Source organism: Lithobates pipiens, unplaced genomic scaffold (genome assembly GCF_037356315.1).
Source record: "Lithobates pipiens isolate NorthernLeopardFrog02 unplaced genomic scaffold, aLitPip1_a1.2 Scaffold_30, whole genome shotgun sequence".
In the NCBI taxonomy this organism is placed as follows: domain Eukaryota; kingdom Metazoa; phylum Chordata; class Amphibia; order Anura; family Ranidae; genus Lithobates; species Lithobates pipiens.
Window position 1 is genome coordinate 150642276 of NW_027507791.1, and position 20981 is coordinate 150663256.

Here is a 20981-nt window from a genome sequence, read left to right on the forward strand (position 1 = left end):
AAAACACTAACCAGAACAATGGAGACACTCTTCCTTATACCAGCTTCTTGACCCAGTCCCCTTAAAAGTAGGAAATGGAATGGACAGCACAGGGGCACCTGTAGCAATGTCTCAGGTCAGTCAAGCCTTCTACTCAGTGATTACAGACCTAAATGGAAAGATATCCGAGGCTGCTGCACAGTGTCCCCCAAGCTTGGGATTTCTCCACTAGACTACACTGTGAAGCTCCCAGGGCAGATCCTCTGGGACCTCGATGAGCAGGCTGGATTTTCAGTGGGATGGCAAGGAAGGATGGGCCCTCCTGGCTGAGAACCTCTCCTCCAGGGGCCCCCCCTCTTTCTGTGGTTCTAGACTATGTATGTTTCCTTCAATCACCATCTGAGCACACCACCCCAGTGATTGACCGGAGATTCATAAATATTCAGGCTGCTTGTTTAATTCTCCCTCCCACTGGATTCTCCAGAAAACAGGGGGAAGCAATCAAACCTGCAGCCAGCAAAACCCAAAGAAGCCCAAAGCAATCACACATGGCTCAGCTGATTACAGGAGAGCCAAGGAACTAAAATTTGCCTTACCATACCTAGCAGCCCAACTAGGAGGATGCTACACATGTACTACATTGAAATTAGCAAGTAATTCTGGGACCAAGTAAGATCCCATTCATGCTTGCAAATGGGGCCATGCGCAATCAAATGTGGGAACTCCGGTGGGGGTTCCCAGTGATTAGCTGAGAAAAGAAGCCCCATTGAAAGCAACAGGAGGCTGACAGCTCCTGCAGCTAATCGCTGTGCCTCACATGTAATTGCTCATGGAGAGATTATTTGTGAGTGATTAGCCCTGGATCTACTTAGTCTGCGTCCTCCCCCATTTAATCGTTAATGGAGCGATTAGCAGGTAATCGTTCCATCAGTGATTACACACACACACGCACACGCAAGCCCATGATTAGCTGCAGGAGCTGTCAGCCTCCCATAGTTAATCGCCAGGAACCCCCTGCTGGGTTCCCACATGGCTCTATTCGCATATGTGGATGCAGCCTAATAAACACACACACAATCTACAAGTTTGCTATATCTGTAATCAGAGCAAAGGGGAGATTTATTTTACATTATATCCGGGCAGCAAAGCACTGTTGACAATTTATAGGAGACATTAAAAAATTAGTTTTCAAATATTTCATTTTTTTTCTAAATATAAATACATTAAAATATTTATATATTTTTTTTCAAATATGGTACCAAATATAGTTAAAGTTATATTTTGTAACCAGAAAACATTTAAAGCTTCATGTACATGGGACGTTTTTACAACCTCTCCTGAACAATTTAACTTGACAGATAGTAAGCCACACTTAAAATGTCCGTTTTGCCGCGCTTACATGCTGCGTTTGCGTTTAGAAGCATTCGAAAATATATATATACTTTTTTTTAAATAGCCAAAAATTAAAAACGCCTGCAAACTAAATGCATTTGGCGTTTGAAATGCCTCTAAACACAGCTTCTGAATGCATTTTTGTGGGTTCCATAAAAAGCCTCTAAATGCAACTGCCTAGAAAGGACTATAAACTATGCTGTATATATGTACTGATAAGATAGCAGAGGAGAGTTCAGGAACAGTTGAAAAAAATGTCCAACTGCTCCTAAACATCCGTTTACCAGCAGCAGTGTACAAGAGGCCTTAATGTGGTTTTAATATATGGAGGAGTTACAAAGTCATTAGCAGTTGAATTCTCTTCAATGTGGCAAAATGACCATTTAAAGTGGAATCTATTAACCCTTCTGCCCTTGTTTTAATGTTGGATAGTAAATACATTATACAGCCCACTTCCTTTTCTGGTAAAAAGCCTAGGCTTATGACATCATGCACATTCTTGTGAGAGTTTGCCAGGATGGGAGGGGAGATGAGTCATAAGAGGGCCAATAAGAGCTGCAGAGCTGGAGGTGTGTTTCTGTGTAAATCCAGGAAGTGGACAGGCAGCAGCTTCAGCTGCCCACAGTTAAAATGGTTGCATCCAGACTTAGCGGAGGGAGATTATCACAGTATATATAAAATAATATGCAAAGTGGTTGGAAGGAAGCTTCACAATGGCAAAGGTAGTTCTATTACAAATTACGTGAGCAGACTGCAGTTCCTCTTTAATAATCTCACAGTCAGGTAACACTATCCTTTTTTGCAATTTGTGGCTTTATACATTGAACCGTGCTAAGTTGTGTGCTTATTTATCTAGCAAAGCAAACAAAAATATGCTGATTAATGACAAGATAAGTCTCCTTTTGCTGTACTAGCAATGTCAAGAGATATGACAAGGTTTTGTACTCACAGTTGATGGCGGAGCTCTGCAGTATCCAGCGCAGTTCCAAGCTGATTTACTATCCTCTGTATTTCAGAAGCTGCACGAGAAGTTAATTATTAATGGATGTTTATCAGTGTGTGTGCTATAACATGCAGGAATAACATTTTGGAATTAAACAACATTTATAAGAGGAAGCAATCCATTAACATGGCAAACAATGAGATCACTGTAATGGCGAACAATCAGAAAGTGAACCTGGCAAGTGCCAAATATTGCCTATTGTGATTGTGTTCCCCTGTGGAGTGTCTTGGATCCCAGACCCAGGCTGCAGGGCCTGCAGATCTGCACTGGTCAGAATTAAAGTACGAACACTTTAACATATTCCTAACACTTAAACTCTACCCTCCTTTACACTTAACCCTAAGCACACAGGGGTGTACTCATAAAAATTGGGAACATTTGTTCTGTGCCAAAAGCAATGTTTTTACTAGATTTGGTCTACAGGTTGAGCATTATTCATTAATAAAAATTAATAAAAATAATAAAAAATTAGAAGAATGATTTGGAAAAATACCACATTATGGACAGTAGAAGGAGATAAAGAGCATAGGAAATATGTGCGTTATGTCATACACTAATTTGTAAAAGCAGTTCATTCATTTTGGGCTGCCGACACACTCCAGATTGCCCAAAACGGGCGGAACCCTTTTAATGCAATGCAAAAATGTAATTTGACTCTTTTATTATAGGCCTGAGGGCCAGCAAACACCTGAATCACACATGAACGAGCATTCCTGCGCCATTCAGTCCCAAGACGCGGTTGGCCTGGAGTCCTAAGACAACCTGGCCAATCGGGTCTCAGGATCTGCTTCCTGATTGGCTGGAAGGGAAACCAGGAAGACATTAGCGAATATTAATTTGCTAATGTTACACAACTGGTTGGGCTCAGAGCGCAGTGCTCTGAGCCCAGCCTTTCTTTGAGCCAATTAGAGCCTCCGGCTCTAATCCTGTGCTTAAAAAATAAAATAAAAAAATCCCATTGAAATCCATGCTTCCGGTGCCCTGCATGTAGATTAGGGGCCGGGTGCATGGATTAGGGGGCGGCATAATTTGGTGTAATCTCGTCTTCACAGGGAAATAGAAATTATTGGACTGGGTCTCACATCAATCTGGCAGGGCGGGGAGGTCATAAAATGGACAATGTGTCACTTACTACTGAAATCTGCATTGTGGAATCATCATTAAAAATGCAGTCAACACCAAGCGTAATTCCAGCCAACTTTAATTTTTTTTTGGTTTTGGACAGTGTGCAGAATGCTTTAAACCTTCGCTTGCGCTGGTTTTCTGTCGAGTAGTGCCCCCCCCCCCCCATCAAATAGTGCGCATGCGCAGGATGGAGTTGCACTTCAGCTGATTTTCCGATCAGCTGGAGTGACGTGACCAGGGTGCAAGGGCACAGGGCGCAAGCGCACTTCGTAGGAGGCATCTCTCGATGGGAGATACCATTTCACGGCCACAATTGAAACCTATACAAACAGCGGGGGGGACCGTAGTTCTCACGTTGTGCCTCGCTGTTGCGGGGCGGCTTTACAGTGTGCTGATGGTCTGGTGTTTTCTGTGTTGAATGGCTAGCTTTGCCTGTGTGAAAGGATGGGTTGCAACACAGACAAAACCAGCTCTTCAACACAGCCACTAGCTGCCTCTCCCCCGCTGTTTGTATAGGTTTAAATAGTGCCTGTGAAATGGTAGCTCCCATTGAGAGATACCTCCTACGATGTGCGCATGTGCCCTGGTTACGTTAGCCCAGCTGATCGGCAAGTCAGCTGTTGTGCCGTCCCGTATGGAGCATGCGCAGTACATCCCGGCACTATTTGATGGGGGGCACTTCTCAACAGAACACCGGTATTGGTTAGATTTCTCAACAATTTCTGACCCAGCAACTACTCCCCAGTGTCCCCACAATAACAACCTCTCATACAAAAAAAGCCTTTTAATTGCTGTCTGTGTTTCCGAAGAGACTACCCATCCTGGGATGGGAAATTATGGAAATACTCCTTCCAAGCGAGAACACTAGAGATTGTCGATTCAGAGAATATCGTATAGCCTTGGGGGGTTGGGAAGGATTTTTTTTTTCATCTGGTGGAGCAAATTGAATCATACTTTGGGGAGGGTTACCTTCTTCTGGGCTAACCGTGGGTATAGGGTTACAGTATGTATGGCTTTTATTTTAGTTAGTATGGGGCCTTTCACACTGATGAGTTTTTGCTGCGTTTTTACCTTGCTAAAAATGCAAGAAATGTTTTTACCTTTAAATCTTATGGGACTCCACTGCGCTGTGGGTGTGGTACGTTTTGAAAAGTCATGCCTGCTGTAGTTTTTCAAAACCACAGCAAAAACACAGCACCCCATTGAAATAAATGGAAAACGCCTCAAATCAAGTCACATGATTTCATGCATGCTGGGGGTCAGGGAACCAAACCAACGCACCAAAAACCACATAGGCCCCTTTCACACGGATTGACCCTCCATTGTGCTCTATGGAGTGGCAGATGTCAATGGACTTGTGTCCGTAGACAGCCGCCGACATCCGATCCAATCTTGTCTGCTAAAAAGAGATGGATGGGAATCCGTTCCCCAGCCATCTGGCGGATCAAAGGACAGTCGGATGGAAACACACAGGTGTTCTGTTTCTATCCAACAGCCCAAAGCCCATCCGCATCAGCGGAGCGGACACGGACCTGTCATCTGCCTGCTCAGCTGGGATCAGCGAAGCGATCGATACCCTGCTGAGCTGGCAGACTCCGCCAGTGTGAAAGGGTCTACATGCATTTTTGATGCATTTTTTTAGCAAAGCAGTGTTAAAGCAACCTTATTCATTTCTTCTCGATTGGTTGAACTAGATGACCCTTTTCAACCTGGACAAAGCTGGGTATACACACTAGTAGAATTTGATTTTACATTTTTAGTTGTAAGTACAGTTTCGACCACAGTGACAAGAAAATTTGAAGGTACAGGATAGAAAATTTCTGAAATGTTCAAATTTCTAACAATATATGTGGTTTTCGTTCAATAAAGTCCATTCACTCCAAAAGCAAAAATCTTGGAATACTTTCATATGACATTTAAATGTACTAGGAATTTTCACACGCTGGCTCAAAAAGGGTTAGCCTGACCTATAAAGTGCATATCTCAGGGGCTGCATTCCCACCTGAGCATTTCAAAGTCGCACATTTTTACCATGAAAACACCTGTAATCTGCCCCAAAGAAGCTCATGTTCTTTTTTTTGAGCTTAGGGCATTTTGTAGGCATTTTGCTTCAGGTGACAAAACTCTCAGATGTGAACAGGTGCCATTGAAATGAATGGGATTTTGCTTGTTGGGCATTTTTCTGGAGTTTTATGAGCTGAAAACGCTCAGGGGTGAATGCAGCCTCAAATGTAAAGAAGCAAGCCCTAGAAGGTTATAACAAGCAAACAAAAGGCTGGGACATACTGCTTTGTGTTATCTTCTGGATATTCGTGGATATGGTCTGCACAAGCTGCATGGGGTCTCTTGTATCATAAGCCATGGTTGCTTTGTACCCGAGATCTTGTTCACATCAAAAATATCCAGGAAATGGGATGGTACCTGGAAAAAAAAAAAAAAAAAAAAAGAGTAAATCAAAATGAGGTTCACAGCAACGCTAAATTAATTCCATGGCCCAAAGCCAGGACATTAAAGCTGGATTCACACCAATGCATTTTTAGTGCTTTTTGCATTTTACAGATTTGCACTACAGAACATTTAACATGGTTTTATATGAAACACGTTCTGTAGTGCAAATCTGCAAAATGCAAAAAGCACTAAAAATGCATAGATGTGAATCCAGCCTAAGGCCTGGTTTACACCTATGCCTTTTTTTAGTGCATTTTCAGAAACACACTACAGTCCATTTAACATGGTGTAGTTCACATCTGTGCAATTTATGGAAAGGGCCAGAGACTTCAATGGATCAAAAGCGTGCATTTAAAAATGCAATATGCAAACTGCAACCTGCATAGGTGTGAACAAGGCCTTAAATGTTGCAGTAACTGAACAGAGATCACTTGTGAAGTAACAAGAACTTGATTTCCTATTCTTGTATTATCAAACATGTGTACAATCACTTGGGGCTATCGGCATGTCCAAAAATCAGCTGTGGCAAGCACCATACTAACGATCCAAATATGGGCAGATTGTTCGTCAGACGAAATTTCACTTCCCATTTTCGTATTGTGTGTATGGGTCTTTCGAATGTGTGTGAGAAGAGTCAAAATTGGCCTGGGGGTCAGGTGATTACTATGGGCCAAGAGAGGAGGCAGCTTGTCCCAGCTCAGTCTCCCTCTGGTAAGTGTTTGTACAAACGCTTATCAGAGGGAGTCATTGTGATGTTCATATATGTACCTGATCAGACTGAGATCTGCATCTAATATTTGCACCACATTATAGCGCAGCTACTGCAACAAATCACCATTTGCGTTTTCCCATTTCTATCGCACACATTGCAAATCCTCTGCAACAAGGCCCACTGTGTTGTTTATTTGGTGCATGTTGACTGTGCACCGGAAAATGTTAGAATAACAAAAGTTTATCAGGTTTACTGTGTTAAAGCTATTGTGTCCCTGTAAACATGTACTTTATTATTCAATTGCCCATGCCAATGAATGCAACTGATAAGTCCACCAGCATGTCACCACTGTATCCTGTAGTGAGTAGGTGTTGGCAGGAGGAACCATTGAGCACAGAAGGAAACCAGGAAATAGGGAGTAAATATAAACAATTTGGCCCCATTCACACTTGTGAATGGAGCCATTACTTTAAAGAACCCCAGTGGGGGTTCTCAGCGATTATATGCAGGAGGCAGCCATATGTAAATTAATGGGAGGCTAAAAGCTCCTGCAGCTAATTGTGGTCGCTGAAATGCAATGGCTCAAGGAGCAATTACCTGCAGGTGATTGGCCCTGGATGAAAACTCTCATCACTTGCAAGTAAAGTAATGACCTATTATATGTGAGCAGCCGCAATTAGCTACAGGAGCTGTCAGCCTCCCATTACTTTCAATGGGCCTGCCTCCCACTGCACATCACTGGGAAGCCGCCTTGGGGTTCTCATATGTAATCATACATGGCCCCATTCACGAGTGTGAGATGGGGCCTTATTCTTTATTAAAATATGCAGAAAAACCACAGCAACATATTGTCACTTCAATTCCTGGGACTTCGGCAGATTTAGGGCGTTGTTTACGAGCATTTGAACACATAAATGCCCCTGTTCACACCAATGTGATTAAAAAATACCTTCTTGCTGTATCTTTGATGGACCAGCTTCATCAGAACTTGCATTATATAGAGTTCAAAGGTAACACATGTGAAACACACACAGCATGTTAAGACCCCTTTCACATTGGGCGGTTTTCAGACACATTAGCTCTGAAAATAGCCTGAAAACCACCTCCTATTCATTCAAGTGTGACTTTTCACACTCGCGTGGTGCGCTTGCGTGATGTTACGAAAAGTCCTGCCAGCAGCATCTTTGGGACGCTGTATCCCATAACTGGCTACACATTGGAATTAATTAGCAGCAATTCGGAAGCGCCACAACACTGGAGTTTTTGACCCCTTCTTTGGGGTAAAATGCGCCCTGCTAGCGGCCGAAAAGTGGCACTAAAACGAGAAGTGCTTTACCGCGAACGTGGCCGTGGCCGCGGCCTCATTGTGAAAGGGGTCTAACTGGGCCTAAGGCCTATTGCACTGCGTCAATGTCCATTGGTGCACTGCAGTGCCATTAATTTATAATGACACCTCAACATACCTTACCAGCAAACCTGAACTGCATTACCAAACATAGCACAGGCATTTTGTGGTGCACAAGGCAGTCCATGTAAAGGAACAAGTTGCCCTAACGCAACACACATTAACCACTTTCAGACCGGACCATTTTGCTGGTAAATGACCAGAGGTCTTTTTACACTTTGGCACTGCGCTGCTTTAACTGGTAATTGCGCGGTCATGCAATGTTGTACCCAAACAAAATTTGCGTCCTTTTCTTCCCACAAATAGAGCTTTCTTTTGATGGTATTTGATTGCCTCTGCGATTTTTATTTTTTGCGATATAAACGTAAAAAGACCGCAAATTTTGAAAAAAAATGATATTTTCTACTTTTTGTTATTAGAAAAATCCAATAAACTCAATTTTAGTCATACATTTAGGACAAAATGTATTCAGCCACATGTCTTTGGTAAAAAAAAAGTCAATAATTGTATATTTATTGGTTTGCGCAAAAGTTGTCACATCTACAAACTAAGGTACGTTTTCTGGAATTTACGCAGCTTTTAGTTTACGACTGCCTATCTCATTTCTTGAGGTGCTAAAATGACAGGGCAGTACAAAACCCCCCCAAATGACCCCATTTTGGAAAGTAGACCCCCTAAGGAAATTGATAAGAGGCATGTTGAGCCCATTGAATATTTTATTTTTTTGCCTCAAGCGATTGAATAATGACAAAAAAAAAATTTTTTTTTTTTTTTTACACAAAGTTGTCACTAAATGATATATTGCTCACACATGCTATGGGCGTATGTGAAATGACACCCCAAAATAAATTCTGCTGCTTCTCCTGAGTACGGGGATACCACATATGTGGGACTTTTTGGGAGCCTAGCCGCGTACAGGGCCCCGAAAACCAAGCACCGCCTTCAGGCTTTCTAAGGGCGTCAATTTTTGATTTCACGCCTCACTACCTATTACAGTTTTGAAGGCCATAAAATGCCAAGATGGCACAAAACCCCCACAAATGACCCCATTTTAGAAAGTAGACACCCCAAGCTATTTGCTGAGAGGCATGTTGAGTCCATGGAATATTTTATATTTTGCCACAAGTTGCGGGAAAATTACAAACTTTTTTTTTTTTTTTTTTTTTTTCACAAAGTTGTCACTAAATGATATATTGCTCATGCATGCCATGGGCATATGTGAAATGACACCCCAAAATAAATTCTGCTGCTTCTCCTGAGTACGGGGATACCACATATGTGGGACTTTTTGGGAGCCTAGCCGCGTACGGGGCCCCGAAAACCAAGCACCGCCTTCAGGCTTTCTAAGGGCGTAATTTTTTGAGTTCACTTCTCACTACCTATTACAGTTTTGAAGGCCATAAAATGCCAAGATGGCACAAAACCCCCACAAATGACCCCATTTTAGAAAGTAGACACCCCAAGCTATTTGCTGAGAGGCATGTTGAGTCCATGGAATATTTTATATTTTGCCACAAGTTGCGGGAAAATTACAAACTTTTTTTTTTTTTCACAAAGTTGTCACTAAATGATATATTGCTCACGCATGCCATGGGCATATGTGAAATGACACCCCAAAATAAATTCTGCTGCTTCTCCTGAGTACGGGGATACCACATATGTGGGACTTTTTGGGAGCCTAGCCGCGTACGGGGCCCCAAAAACCAAGCACCGCCTTCAGGCTTTCTAAGGGCGTTACAGTTTTGAAGGCCATAAAATGCCAAGATGGCACAAACCCCCCCCCCAAATGACCCCATTTTAGAAAGTAGACACCCCTAAATTTAGGGGTACACTAGTGAGACTAGGTAATAAATGGCGGGTGCCCTGAAACTATAAAAAAATAACTAACCAACCAGCGTCACCTGTAACAGTTATATGGTGATCACTGGTGAAAGGGTTAACTAGGGGGCAATCAGGGGGCTTTATGCGGTAGTATATGGGGGTCCCTGGCGCTATAAAAAGCTGCGGCGAACCTAAATACCTACCTGCCTAACTAGCGTCACCTGTGACACTAATACAGCGATCAGAAAAACGATCGCTTATTAGGCTGGGTTCACACTGGAGCGATGCGGGAACGCCACGAATGCGCGGCGGGTTCCCGCATCGCATGCCTCCCGGCGGCAGTTCACACTGCCCTATGCGAACTGCTGGGAGTGTCAGTGAAATGTTAATGACACCCCCAGATCAGTTCGCATATCGCAGTGCGATCTGCAAACTTGGATCGCATGGTGTGAACACCCATGCGATCCGATTCTGCTGCGGACCAAAAAAAGGGTCCCGTGCGAGTTTGCGGCGGGTGCGACACGAATTCAGCCATACTATCTGTATAGCTGAACTCGAATCGCACAGAGATCGGATGTGATTTGCACTGCAGTGCGGTGCGAATCACATCCGTTCTCATAAACCGCTGCAATGTGAACCCAGCCTTAGTGACACTGGCGACGGGGGGTGATCACGGGGTTAAACCTTTATTGGGGGGGTTAGGGGGGTACCTTAGAACTAAAGGGGGCTAACCCTAACTGCCCTAACAGTTATTAGTCACAAATGACACCTGCCGGGTGATCAGGGGGTTAAACCTTTATTAGGTAATAAATGGCGGGTGCCCTGAAACTATAAAAAAATAACTAACCAACCAGCGTCACCTGTAACAGTTATATGGTGATCACTGGTGAAAGGGTTAACTAGGGGGCAATCAGGGGGCTTTATGCGGTAGTATATGGGGGTCCCTAGCGCTATAAAAAGCTGCGGCGAACCTAAATACCTACCTGCCTAACTAGCGTCACCTGTGACACTAATACGGCGATCAGAAAAATGATTGCTTATTAGGCTGGGTTCACACTGGAGCGATGCGGAAACGCCGCGAATCCGCGGCGGGTTCCCGCATCGCATGCCTCCCGGCGGCAGTTCACACTGCCCTATGCGAACTGCTGGGAGTGTCAGTGAAATGTTACTGACACCCCCAGATCAGTTCGCATATCGCAGTGCGATCTGCAAACTCGGATCGCATGGTGTGAACACCCATGCGATCCGATTCTGCTGCGGGCCAAAAAAAGGGTCCCGTGCGAATTTGCGGCGGGTGCGGCGGGTGTGGCGGGTGCGGCGGGTGCGGCGAATGGCTGAACTCGAATCGCACAGAGATCGGATGTGATTTGCACTGCAGTGCGGTGCGAATCACATTCGTTCTCATAAACCGCTGCAATGTGAACCCAGCCTTAGTGACACTGGCGACGGGGGGTGATCACGGGGTTAAACCTTTATTGGGGGGGTTAGGGGGGTACATTAGAACTAAAGGGGGCTAACCCTAACTGCCCTAACAGTTATTACAGTCACAAATGACACCAATGCAAAAAAAAAAAAAAAAAATGACATTGGTGTCACTGTGACTGGGGGGCAGGGGTAATTGGGGGGGTGATCGGGGGGTAAAGGGGGGGTGTGAGTGTGCCTGGCATGTTCTACTGTGTGTGGGATGTGTTGGTGCAACTCACTGATCCGCTCTCCTCCGTGTCGGAACGAAAAATACCGACACGGAGGAGAGAATACATCACTTCCTCTCCTGTGTTTACATTACAGGAGAGGAAGTGATGTCACCGGGGATTTCCATTCGTCGGGAGCGATCGCGAGGGGGTGGCCATGAATGAATGGCCGTCCCCTCGTCCGGGATCGCTCCCGAACGAAAACCGACCGCCGCAGGCACCGGGCGGGGGCCCGATCGGGCCCCCGACCCGCGGGAGGCAAAGGACGTACATATATGTGCTTATGCCTGCCCGTGCCATTCTGATGACGTACATCGGCGTGAGGCGGTCGGCAAGTGGTTAATGTTCAACATAACACATGCAGGCTAACGAAGTGCAACAATGTGAATCCAACCTCTCCCTAATCAACCGAAAAAAAAGTCAAAATCTAAGGCATCAAACAAGGAGGCTGCACAGTATACTGAGCACAACCTGTGTTTTAGGCTGCATGCATTCAGGGACATATGCCATGAGTAAGGATGAGCCCAGGCGTGTTCGCATGCTCTGCGTGCAGAGCCAGTCAGGAAGTCGGAGCAGCGCTGCGCTAATCACAGGCAGTGATACATTGCCCGATCTCTGCAGCCACGCATCGGGGCAATGTCTCACTCCCTGTGATTAGCGCAGCACCGTGCAAACTTCCCGGCGGGCTGTGCACATGGAGCATGCGAACACGCCGGAGCTCATCCTTAGCCATGAGTGCAGAATTCCTGTGTTTAGGACCTTAAAAGCCCTTCACACTTGAGCGATACTACTAGTACTGCGTTGCGTTTATTTGCATGTTTTTATAGCACATTTTTGGAGCTGCACTATCTATTAGAATGGTGCTCCAAAAATGTGCTAAAGAAACTCATGTATCAAATTTAAGGGCCGGTTCACACTGGTGCGATGTCAGAGATCGGATGTGATTCGCACCGCACTGCAGTGAAAATCACATTCAATCTCTGTGCAATGCGATTTCAGCCATAAAGATCGTATGGCTGAATTTGCATCAAACTCGCACAGGCCCCCCTTTTTTTTGTCTGCAGCAGAATCAGATGGCATGGGTGCTCACACCCATGCCATCCGATTCCTGTCAGAGTTTGCATATCGCTATATGCAAAATGATTTGGGGGTGTCATTAAATTTTACCTGACACTCCCAGCAGTTCGCATTGGGCAGTGTGAACTGCCACCTGGAGACATGCGATGCAGGAACCCGCAGCAGCAGTGTGAACTGGCCCTTACACGTAAGAAAAGAACATTTTGCATTAAGCATTTTTGAGAGTTTTTTGCACTTTTAGGTCACCATTATGAAATAATAGCACAGCAAATGCATGCTTTGGCATGCATTTCGCACGTTTGCAGAAACTCTCATTGTTGCATGAGTTCCTGCTAAGCCCAGGTATGAATGAGGCCCAAGTACTGCTCATTCATTGTCCAGCTGTGTCCATTTGCTTGTCATAGACTTGGACAGACTACTGCCAGCAGGGTGGGAGGCTACACCTGTGCCTCCTGGACACCCAAAAACTCCAGGATTTGATGCAAGCCAAACTGCCAGGGTTGCCACCTCATCCATTTAAACCCGAACACATATTCATTACACAGGTTCTGTGGCTGATTAAGGTGGTAATTAAATGCACTTAATGCCTTATCTGCATTAAATTAGCTTCAGAACCTGTGTAATGAATATGTGTTCGGGTTTAAAGGGATGAGGTGGCAACCTTACAAACCACCCATGAGGCCCAATATTGACATCCATGATGCAGGGCTGGGCTAATCCCATTCACAAGTCAATGCTTCTAATGCCCTGCACACACGGTCGCTACTTGTGTTGCATACACACGATCGCACAAAGTTGTCGGAAAATCCGATTGTTCTGAACGACGTGATGTCAAACACGTACGTCGGGACTATAAACGGGCCAGTAGTCAATATCTTTCGTCTCTTAGTTTATTATGGGCATGCGTGGCACTTTGTCCGTCGGAATTGTCTACAATTGGATTTTGTTGTCGGAAAATTTTAGATCCTGCTCTCAAACATTGGGCACTGGAAAATCTGACAGAAAAAGTCCAATAGAGCCCGCATACGATCAGATTTCCCAACAACATAATCCGATCGGACCTTTTCCAACTGTGTGTACAGGGCATTAAAGTGGTTGTACACCCTGTACAAGCACTTTTACCTACAGGTAAGCCTATATTAAGGCTTACCTCTAGGTATCATGGTTTAGGAGATATTTACAAAAAAGGTGGTCACCGATGTCTACAGCACATGCGCACTTTAGAAAGGGCACATCGTTCTAATAGGGGTCATGCTGTGACTGGTGGTTCCTGTGATGTCACGTGACTCCGGCCAGTCACAGAGCCGGAGTTCGCAGCCCTGGAAGGGAGAGGGGTGAAGATGAACATTCACTGCTAGTGGGTTCAGCAGTGACATTGCGGGCATCAGGTTCAGGCAAGTGACACATAATGGGTAAGGATGAGCTCAGGCGTGTTTGCACACTCCACGTGCAGAGCCCGCCAGGAAGTTGGCACGGCTCTGCGCTAATCACAGGCAGTGAGACATTTTCCCGGTGTGCGGCTGCAGAGATCGGGAAATGTCTCACTGCCTGTGATTAGCGCAGCGCCGTCCCAACTTCCTGGCGGGCTCTGCAGGTGCAGCGTGTAAACACACCGGAAATCATCCTTAATAATGGGCTACTGTGCGATGCATAGTAGCCCATTATACTTTACCTTTGCAGGGAAATAAAGAGGAAGTAAAACCCACCAGGGTTTACTTCCTCTTTAAGCCCCCAGTCACACTTGAGTTGAGAGTCTTTGGCCATTTTTAGGAACGTTTGCACATATGTTTCAGGCTTCTGTGTTTTTTATGTTATTTTTAGCTAGTTACTATGCAGGAAACCATGCTCCCATCAAAGCCTATGGCAGCTAAAATAACCGATTCTGCCCAAAAGAAGCTTGTATACTTTTTGTACCTCGAGTATCAAGCGATACCACACTCAGGTGTGAATGGGCTCATTAACTATAATCGAAATTCAGTGTCAAGCATTAAAATGCTTTTGGTTCTTAAGGCTCGCTTCACACTATTTATTGCGAATTAGATGCAGATTTTCTCCGTATCCAATTCGCATGACAGGAGATTGTGACTGGCTCTGTGCAGCCGCTTAACATATCTACGGAGCGAATTGCACAGAGGTCCCATGCGTCTTCTGATCTGTTTCAGGTCCAAATTCAACAAAAAAAATGTGGATTGAAATCAGATCTGAAATGGTGAACAGGGACATACTGGACCCTGGCTGTGAGCCGCTCTGTGAAGCAGTGTGAACCCAGCCTCAAAGTGTGAATGCAGAGGGATCATTCACACAGTACTGCAAGCTAAAATAACCACACTTAGCGTACGGGTTGCTGTCAGTTCAGGGGCAGCAATGCTGCAGAGTAGGGATGAGCTCAGGCGTGTTTGCACACTCCACGTGCACAGCCCTCCAGGAAGTCGGCAGAGAGCTACGCTAATCACAGGCAGTGAGACATTGCCCGATCTCTGCAGCCGCGCATCGGGAAAATGTCTCACTGCCTGTGATTAGCACAGCGCTGAGCCGACTTCCTGGCGGGCTCTGTACGTGGAGTGTACGAACACGCCTGAGCTTATCCCTACTGCAGAGTGATACATGTTTCAGCGCATACATTGCTTACATTTTTATTTCATCTGTCTGCACAACAGTGCAGTGACATGCATTCTAGTGCTATGGTAAAATGCGTCATGTCTGCATTTTAGTGCAGCTCACCGTACCTCCCAGCCTCGGCTGTGACCGGCGGAGGTCCATTGCAGAGAAGCACAGATCACCACACTACATGTGGACAGGCCTTTAAGCTGGGTTCACATATATGCAAACTGGATGCAGGCAAGTGTGCAATTCACATGCAATCTGGGTGCAGTGCAATTTCTGCCTATTCATTTGAATGGGCAGAAATTGCACCGGACCGCACCAAATGTACAGTAGTGCATGCACTACTTTAGAAAACGCACAGCAAACGGAGCGCATGGTACTACTGTACTGTACCATGCGATCCGGTGCTGGCAAACACTCTGTTTATAATGTATTTGGGGTATATTTAAAGTGACATTAAAGGTTAATTTATTTATTTTTTTAAATAACAAACATTTCATATGTACGTACCTCCACTGTGCGGCTCGTTTTGCACAGAGTGGCCCCAAACCTGGTCTTCTGGGGTCTCTCGGCTCCTCTCCGCATCAGATAACCTCCCGCTGGGGGGTTACCTTGCGGGCACGCTCCCGAGTCCAGCCCCCCCAGGAGCCATGTCATTGGATTTGATTGGCAGCAACGGGAGCCAATGGCTGCGCTGCTATCAATCTATCCAATCAACAGCCGAGAGCGCCCTAGCAGAGAGACGGCACGTTCCTGTGGGACAAGTTTGAGGGTTCAGGTAAGTAAACGGGGGGCCAGTCACTGACAGGTGTTTTTTCACCTTAATGCATAGGATGCATTAAGGTGAAAAAACACAAACCCCTTTAAGTTAGCACCCGCTGCAGAATCCAAATGCATTGCGTTTTGAACGCAGTGCGGAAGCGTGCGTTGTACATGGGTTTCAAGCACTGCATTCTGGTGTGAACTGACCCTAAAGAGTTAGTTCACCTTTCCAGAAAAAATTTAAAGGGGAACTAACACCGGACAACCTTCCAACTCCCCTGGTCCCCACTGTACTTACCTCTGGGGGTGCTGAACTATCAGCACACCTGCAGCAATCCCCACTTTTCTTCATGCACCACTTTAGAGACCGATCAGATCGATTCATGTGATGGTGCTGACCAATCAGAGTTGATCTGCTTTATGAAACAAAAAAGAGTTGGTCTGGTCCATCCTGGAAATGCTGCACGGAGAAGAGCGGAGGGTTTTAAATTGCCAAATCGACTGCGGGGGTGCTGACAGCTCAGCAACCCCGGAGGTAAGTACAGGGGATGGTGAAGGTGTCCGGCGTGCGGTTTACATTCTTTCTGTAAGCCCTGGGTCACACTGGTGTGGCTTTGAAATGCTACAAGTCTATGGAAGTCACAATGAAAATCAGTAAATTGTAGTGCAGGAACCTTCTATTGTCGGCAATGGGGTGCCACTTGTCATGTGATTTAAAGCTGTCAAATCACATAACAAGTCGCAACCGCTGTGATTGGGCGCTAAAGCCGAACTAAACCTTTAAAATGACAGGTGGTCCCTAACGTTGGCGTTTTTCTTTAGTTTTCAATGTTGCAGGCTCCTAACAAATATCTGACTCCTAGAATGGACACACTGGCTCTGAACTCCAGGTTCACCTGTCCACTAAGGATGAGCTCAGGCGTGTCCGCATGCTTCATGTGCAGAGCCCGCCAGGAAGTTGGCGCAGCGCTGCGCTAATCACAGGCAGTGAGACATTGCTGATCTCTGCAGCTACACATCGGGGCAATGTCTCACTGCCTGTGATTAGCGCAGCACTGCGCCAACTTCCTGGTGGGCTCTGCACGTGGACCATGCGGACACGCCTGACCTCATCCTTACTGTCCACCCATAATGCAAACAGCAGCAATGGCCTCGCCAGCGATTACATGAATTTATGAAACACGCCATTGGTAAACAACGCTGGGATCTTTCATACAGATTTTTTGCCATATCACCGACCCTCTGCGGTGGAACCAGAAGTCCCAGCAGGCCGGCGTGTCACCAGAAGTGTGTGAACAGGAAAACACTCACATTGCCTCCTCCTGCCATCACATGATCAGAGTTCAGTCTGGATTTCCCGAGCAACAACAGGGAGACTCCCTCTCCGCCACATCAATGGAATGTGCAGCTTTAGAAGAGTTAACAATGGATGGTCATGTGGTCTAATAGACCCTCTATAGATCCAGAACCAATAGATTACAATGGATCGCCTGCGATTACATAAATCAGAATGTCCCCAGTGTGTAGATGTGATCCCTTCTTGTGTGATCAGGTGACAGCTTCCTTGTGATAATCTGAGTGCTGGGCTGAGATCACAACACAACAATCAGATCAATGGTTGCTGGATCAAGTGATCCCTCCATGCTGATCACTGCCTGCCTTCCCCCTTTAATACAAAGCAATGTCATACCTGCCTGTGTCCTGCGGCCTCAGTCTGCTCCACACACCCCAGTGACAGGCAGCGCATACTCAGTGTGAGTGGGAAGGAGGGGCTCAGCCTGCTGATCTCCAGTGTCACACTTTAGGAAGTGTGCTCTGCATTAAGCAACTCATTTCATTCTCGCTGTCAGCACAACAAGCCTGCTGCTTCTTCCTGGTGGGGGTTTTCTCAGGGCAGAAGCGAAAACACATTGTCTTGTGTTGGTATACAACTGTTTATACGCCTAGGTTTTTTTTTTTTCTTCTTTTTATTTCTTCTTCCGTCTAGCTTTGTTTTAGGCTAGATGCACATCAATGCGTTTTTAGGCTCGATTCACACCTATGCATTTTGCTTTTGAGCGTTTTAGCTGTGCTTTCTGCGTTTTTAGACACACGTTTTTGACACGTTTTGCATTTTTTTTATGCTTTTTTTGGGGGGGGGGGGGGGGGGGGCAGATTAAAGGGATTGTAAAGGGAATTATTTAATAAAAAAAAAAAAAAAAAAACATGTTATACTTACCTCCCACCATGCAGCTCGTTTTGCACAGAGTGGCCCCGAACCTGGTCTTCTGGGGTCCTTCGGCGGCTCTCTTGGCTCCCCCCGCAAGTACTTCTCACGTTCATGCGAGCTCCCTCGCATGGTGGGAAGTGCTTGTGGGTGCGCTCCCATGATACAGCCGGCGACTATAGGCGCTCACTGTATCACTTAGCCCCGCCCCTTTGGATGTGATTGACAGCAATGGCTGCGCTGCTTTAATCCATCCACTCTAGGCAATCAACGGCCAGGCTGAGCAGCGAAGAGGATGTCGGAGGCGAGCGCGGGACTTTCGTGGGGTCAGGTAGGTAAAACTGGGGGGCTGGCACTGTCAGATGTTTTTTCACCTTAATGCATAGAATGCATTAAGGTGAAAAAATATTTACCTTTACAACCCCTTTAACTTCTTGTCGACCAGCCACCGTCATTATACTGCGGCAGGTTGGCACAGCTGCGCTAACCGCCGTAGGTGTACGCAGGGCTTTTTTTCTCATAGGTGCAGGAATTCCCCTTTTCTGAGACACCCCTTTTCTCCACCCTACCCACCACCAAGCACCATTCCTTGGTTCCATCCCCTACCCACCTCCCAGTACTGCCCTTTTAGACAACACAGAAGCAAGTATCAATTTGTGGTGCCAAGTAATCCGTAAGGAATTTGATAATTATAACAAGAAAAGCAGTAAAATAAAGCCCCCGCCAGCAACAATAGACCACCCCACCACAAAAAATCCCCCCCAGCAACAATAGACTCCCAGCAGCAACAGCAGATCTCCCCACAGCCAACATCAATAGATTCTCCGGCAGCCAGCAAAAATAGACCCCTCCCTCAACAGTAGATCTCTCCCAGCAACAGTAGGTCTTCCACCAGCAACAATAGACTTCCTCAGAAACAAAAGACCCCCATGCAAAAATAGATACCCTCCAGCTAGAATGGATCCCCTAGCAGTGACTATCACTAGACCCTGTAGCACACCCCAGCACCACTTGCTGCCAGTGGTGAAGGTGCTGGAACTGCATTCCCGCTGAAAAAAAGCCCTGGTTGTACATAGGGTTGCCAACTTTTCTTCAAATCAAACCCGAACACTTTAGCGGCGCACAGCAATTTTTTTTTTTAATAGCAAAATAGATATATGTATAGTTTATACTATTAAATAACATTTCTAATCATATGGCATTAATAACAAGAGTTCCCCTTTTATATCTGAATACACAGGGTTTCCCTTTAACATCTGAACTCGCAGAGTTCCCTTTCACTGTAAGGGGGGGCTCTGCAGACTCTGATGTAAGGGAGAACTCTGGGGACTCTAAGGAATGTAAGTCAGGAATTTCAACCGCGCTCGCAATTACAAAAATCTAAAAAAGTATATCTAAAACCTATAACAGAATAATATGTGTACACTATAACTAGTCAAAAATTATAATGCAAAAACCCAACTAAGTGAATAATAAAAATATACTCTATAATTCATACAATAATCAAGTGTACAAAAAAAATATATATATATATATAAAGTGCTCAAAAATTATATATAAGCAACAGTTCCTCATAAAGACGTAGTAATGAGCATACAGTGGTAAAGTGCACAGAATTTTTGTGAACAATCAGAGATATTATGAATAGAGTGTTCAAAAATTATATATAAGAAACAGTTCTTCATCAAGATGTAATCGTGGGCATAGCAGTCCAATGATCATAAGTGTTTCTTCTCAAGAAATCCTATGCGGGTGCAAGAGAGAGAATTGGGAAGTGCATCATATCAACCTGGTAGTAAACCAGACCGACTTCACAGCCGCACGTCAAAGGTCACACAGACCCGGAAGTGCACCACATCAACATGGCGGCCACGAAACACCAAAAGCCCCACATTGTCTAAGGGCAACCGTAAAAATAAAAGTAAATATGAAAATGATTAAAAAATGCTAAAATATCGTAATGGCCACAAAAACAATATCATTAACATTTTTTTTTTTTTTTTGTATCAGTTAATTTTTGCTCTCACCCAATATGGAGCCTGTGGTGTCACGTGGCGGCCATGTTGGTGTGATGTACTTCCCGTTTTCCATCATTTCCGGTTTCCTCCCCTCAGCTCAGAACGAGGCTTGGTTCTAGTTTGTGTATATAAAACGTGATGCGTCAGAGCGTCGCCCATGCCCCAGACGACGCCACATATGGCGAAACGTACGTAGGGTGGTCTTGACGTGCTTGACGCAAATCACGTGACATTTGGGCGTCCGCTTTGCCGGCCGGCTTTTCTTAACGCTGATTTGACCTTTATGTTTGTGATTTTGGTTTATGGTTTTACGCTATGGGAGTCTTTGCTTGCCTTTTATGAATGGTCCAACCACGTGAAAAGGAGTTGATGTCCCTGTGTGATGACCCCTAAGATTTCTGATATCAAATGCCTTTCTGACTCTGGGATTTGGTAAGCGCGCATTTTTACCATTTATCAGCACGGTGTTGGTGAAGGAAATTCTCTCTCTTGCACCCCCATAGGATTTCTTGAGAAGAAACACTTATGATCATTGGACTGCTATGCCCACGATTACATCTTGATGAAGAACTGTTTCTTATATATAATTTTTATATTTATATATTTATATATATATATATATATATATATATATATATATATATATATATATATATATATATATATTTTTTTTTGTACACTTGATTATTGTATGAATTATAGAGTATATTTTTATTATTCACTTAGTTGGGTTTTTGC

The 20981-nt window shown here is 45.1% G+C and overlaps 1 protein-coding gene across 1 annotated transcript in view; it reads right to left on the reverse strand.

Moving 5' to 3' along the window:
• Positions 1-17859, reverse strand: part of STX7 (syntaxin 7) — a 64907-nt gene extending 47048 nt beyond the window's left edge. Inside the window, exons 1-3 of the mRNA XM_077464947.1 lie at positions 17710-17859; positions 5786-5920; positions 2321-2390 (exon numbers count right to left, since the gene is read on the reverse strand). Of these exons, the coding sequence (XP_077321073.1) occupies positions 2321-2390; positions 5786-5861 (146 nt within the window). The 5' untranslated portion in view covers positions 5862-5920; positions 17710-17859. The remainder of the gene's footprint in view (positions 1-2320; positions 2391-5785; positions 5921-17709) is intronic.
• Positions 17860-20981: the final 3122 nt, after the last annotated feature.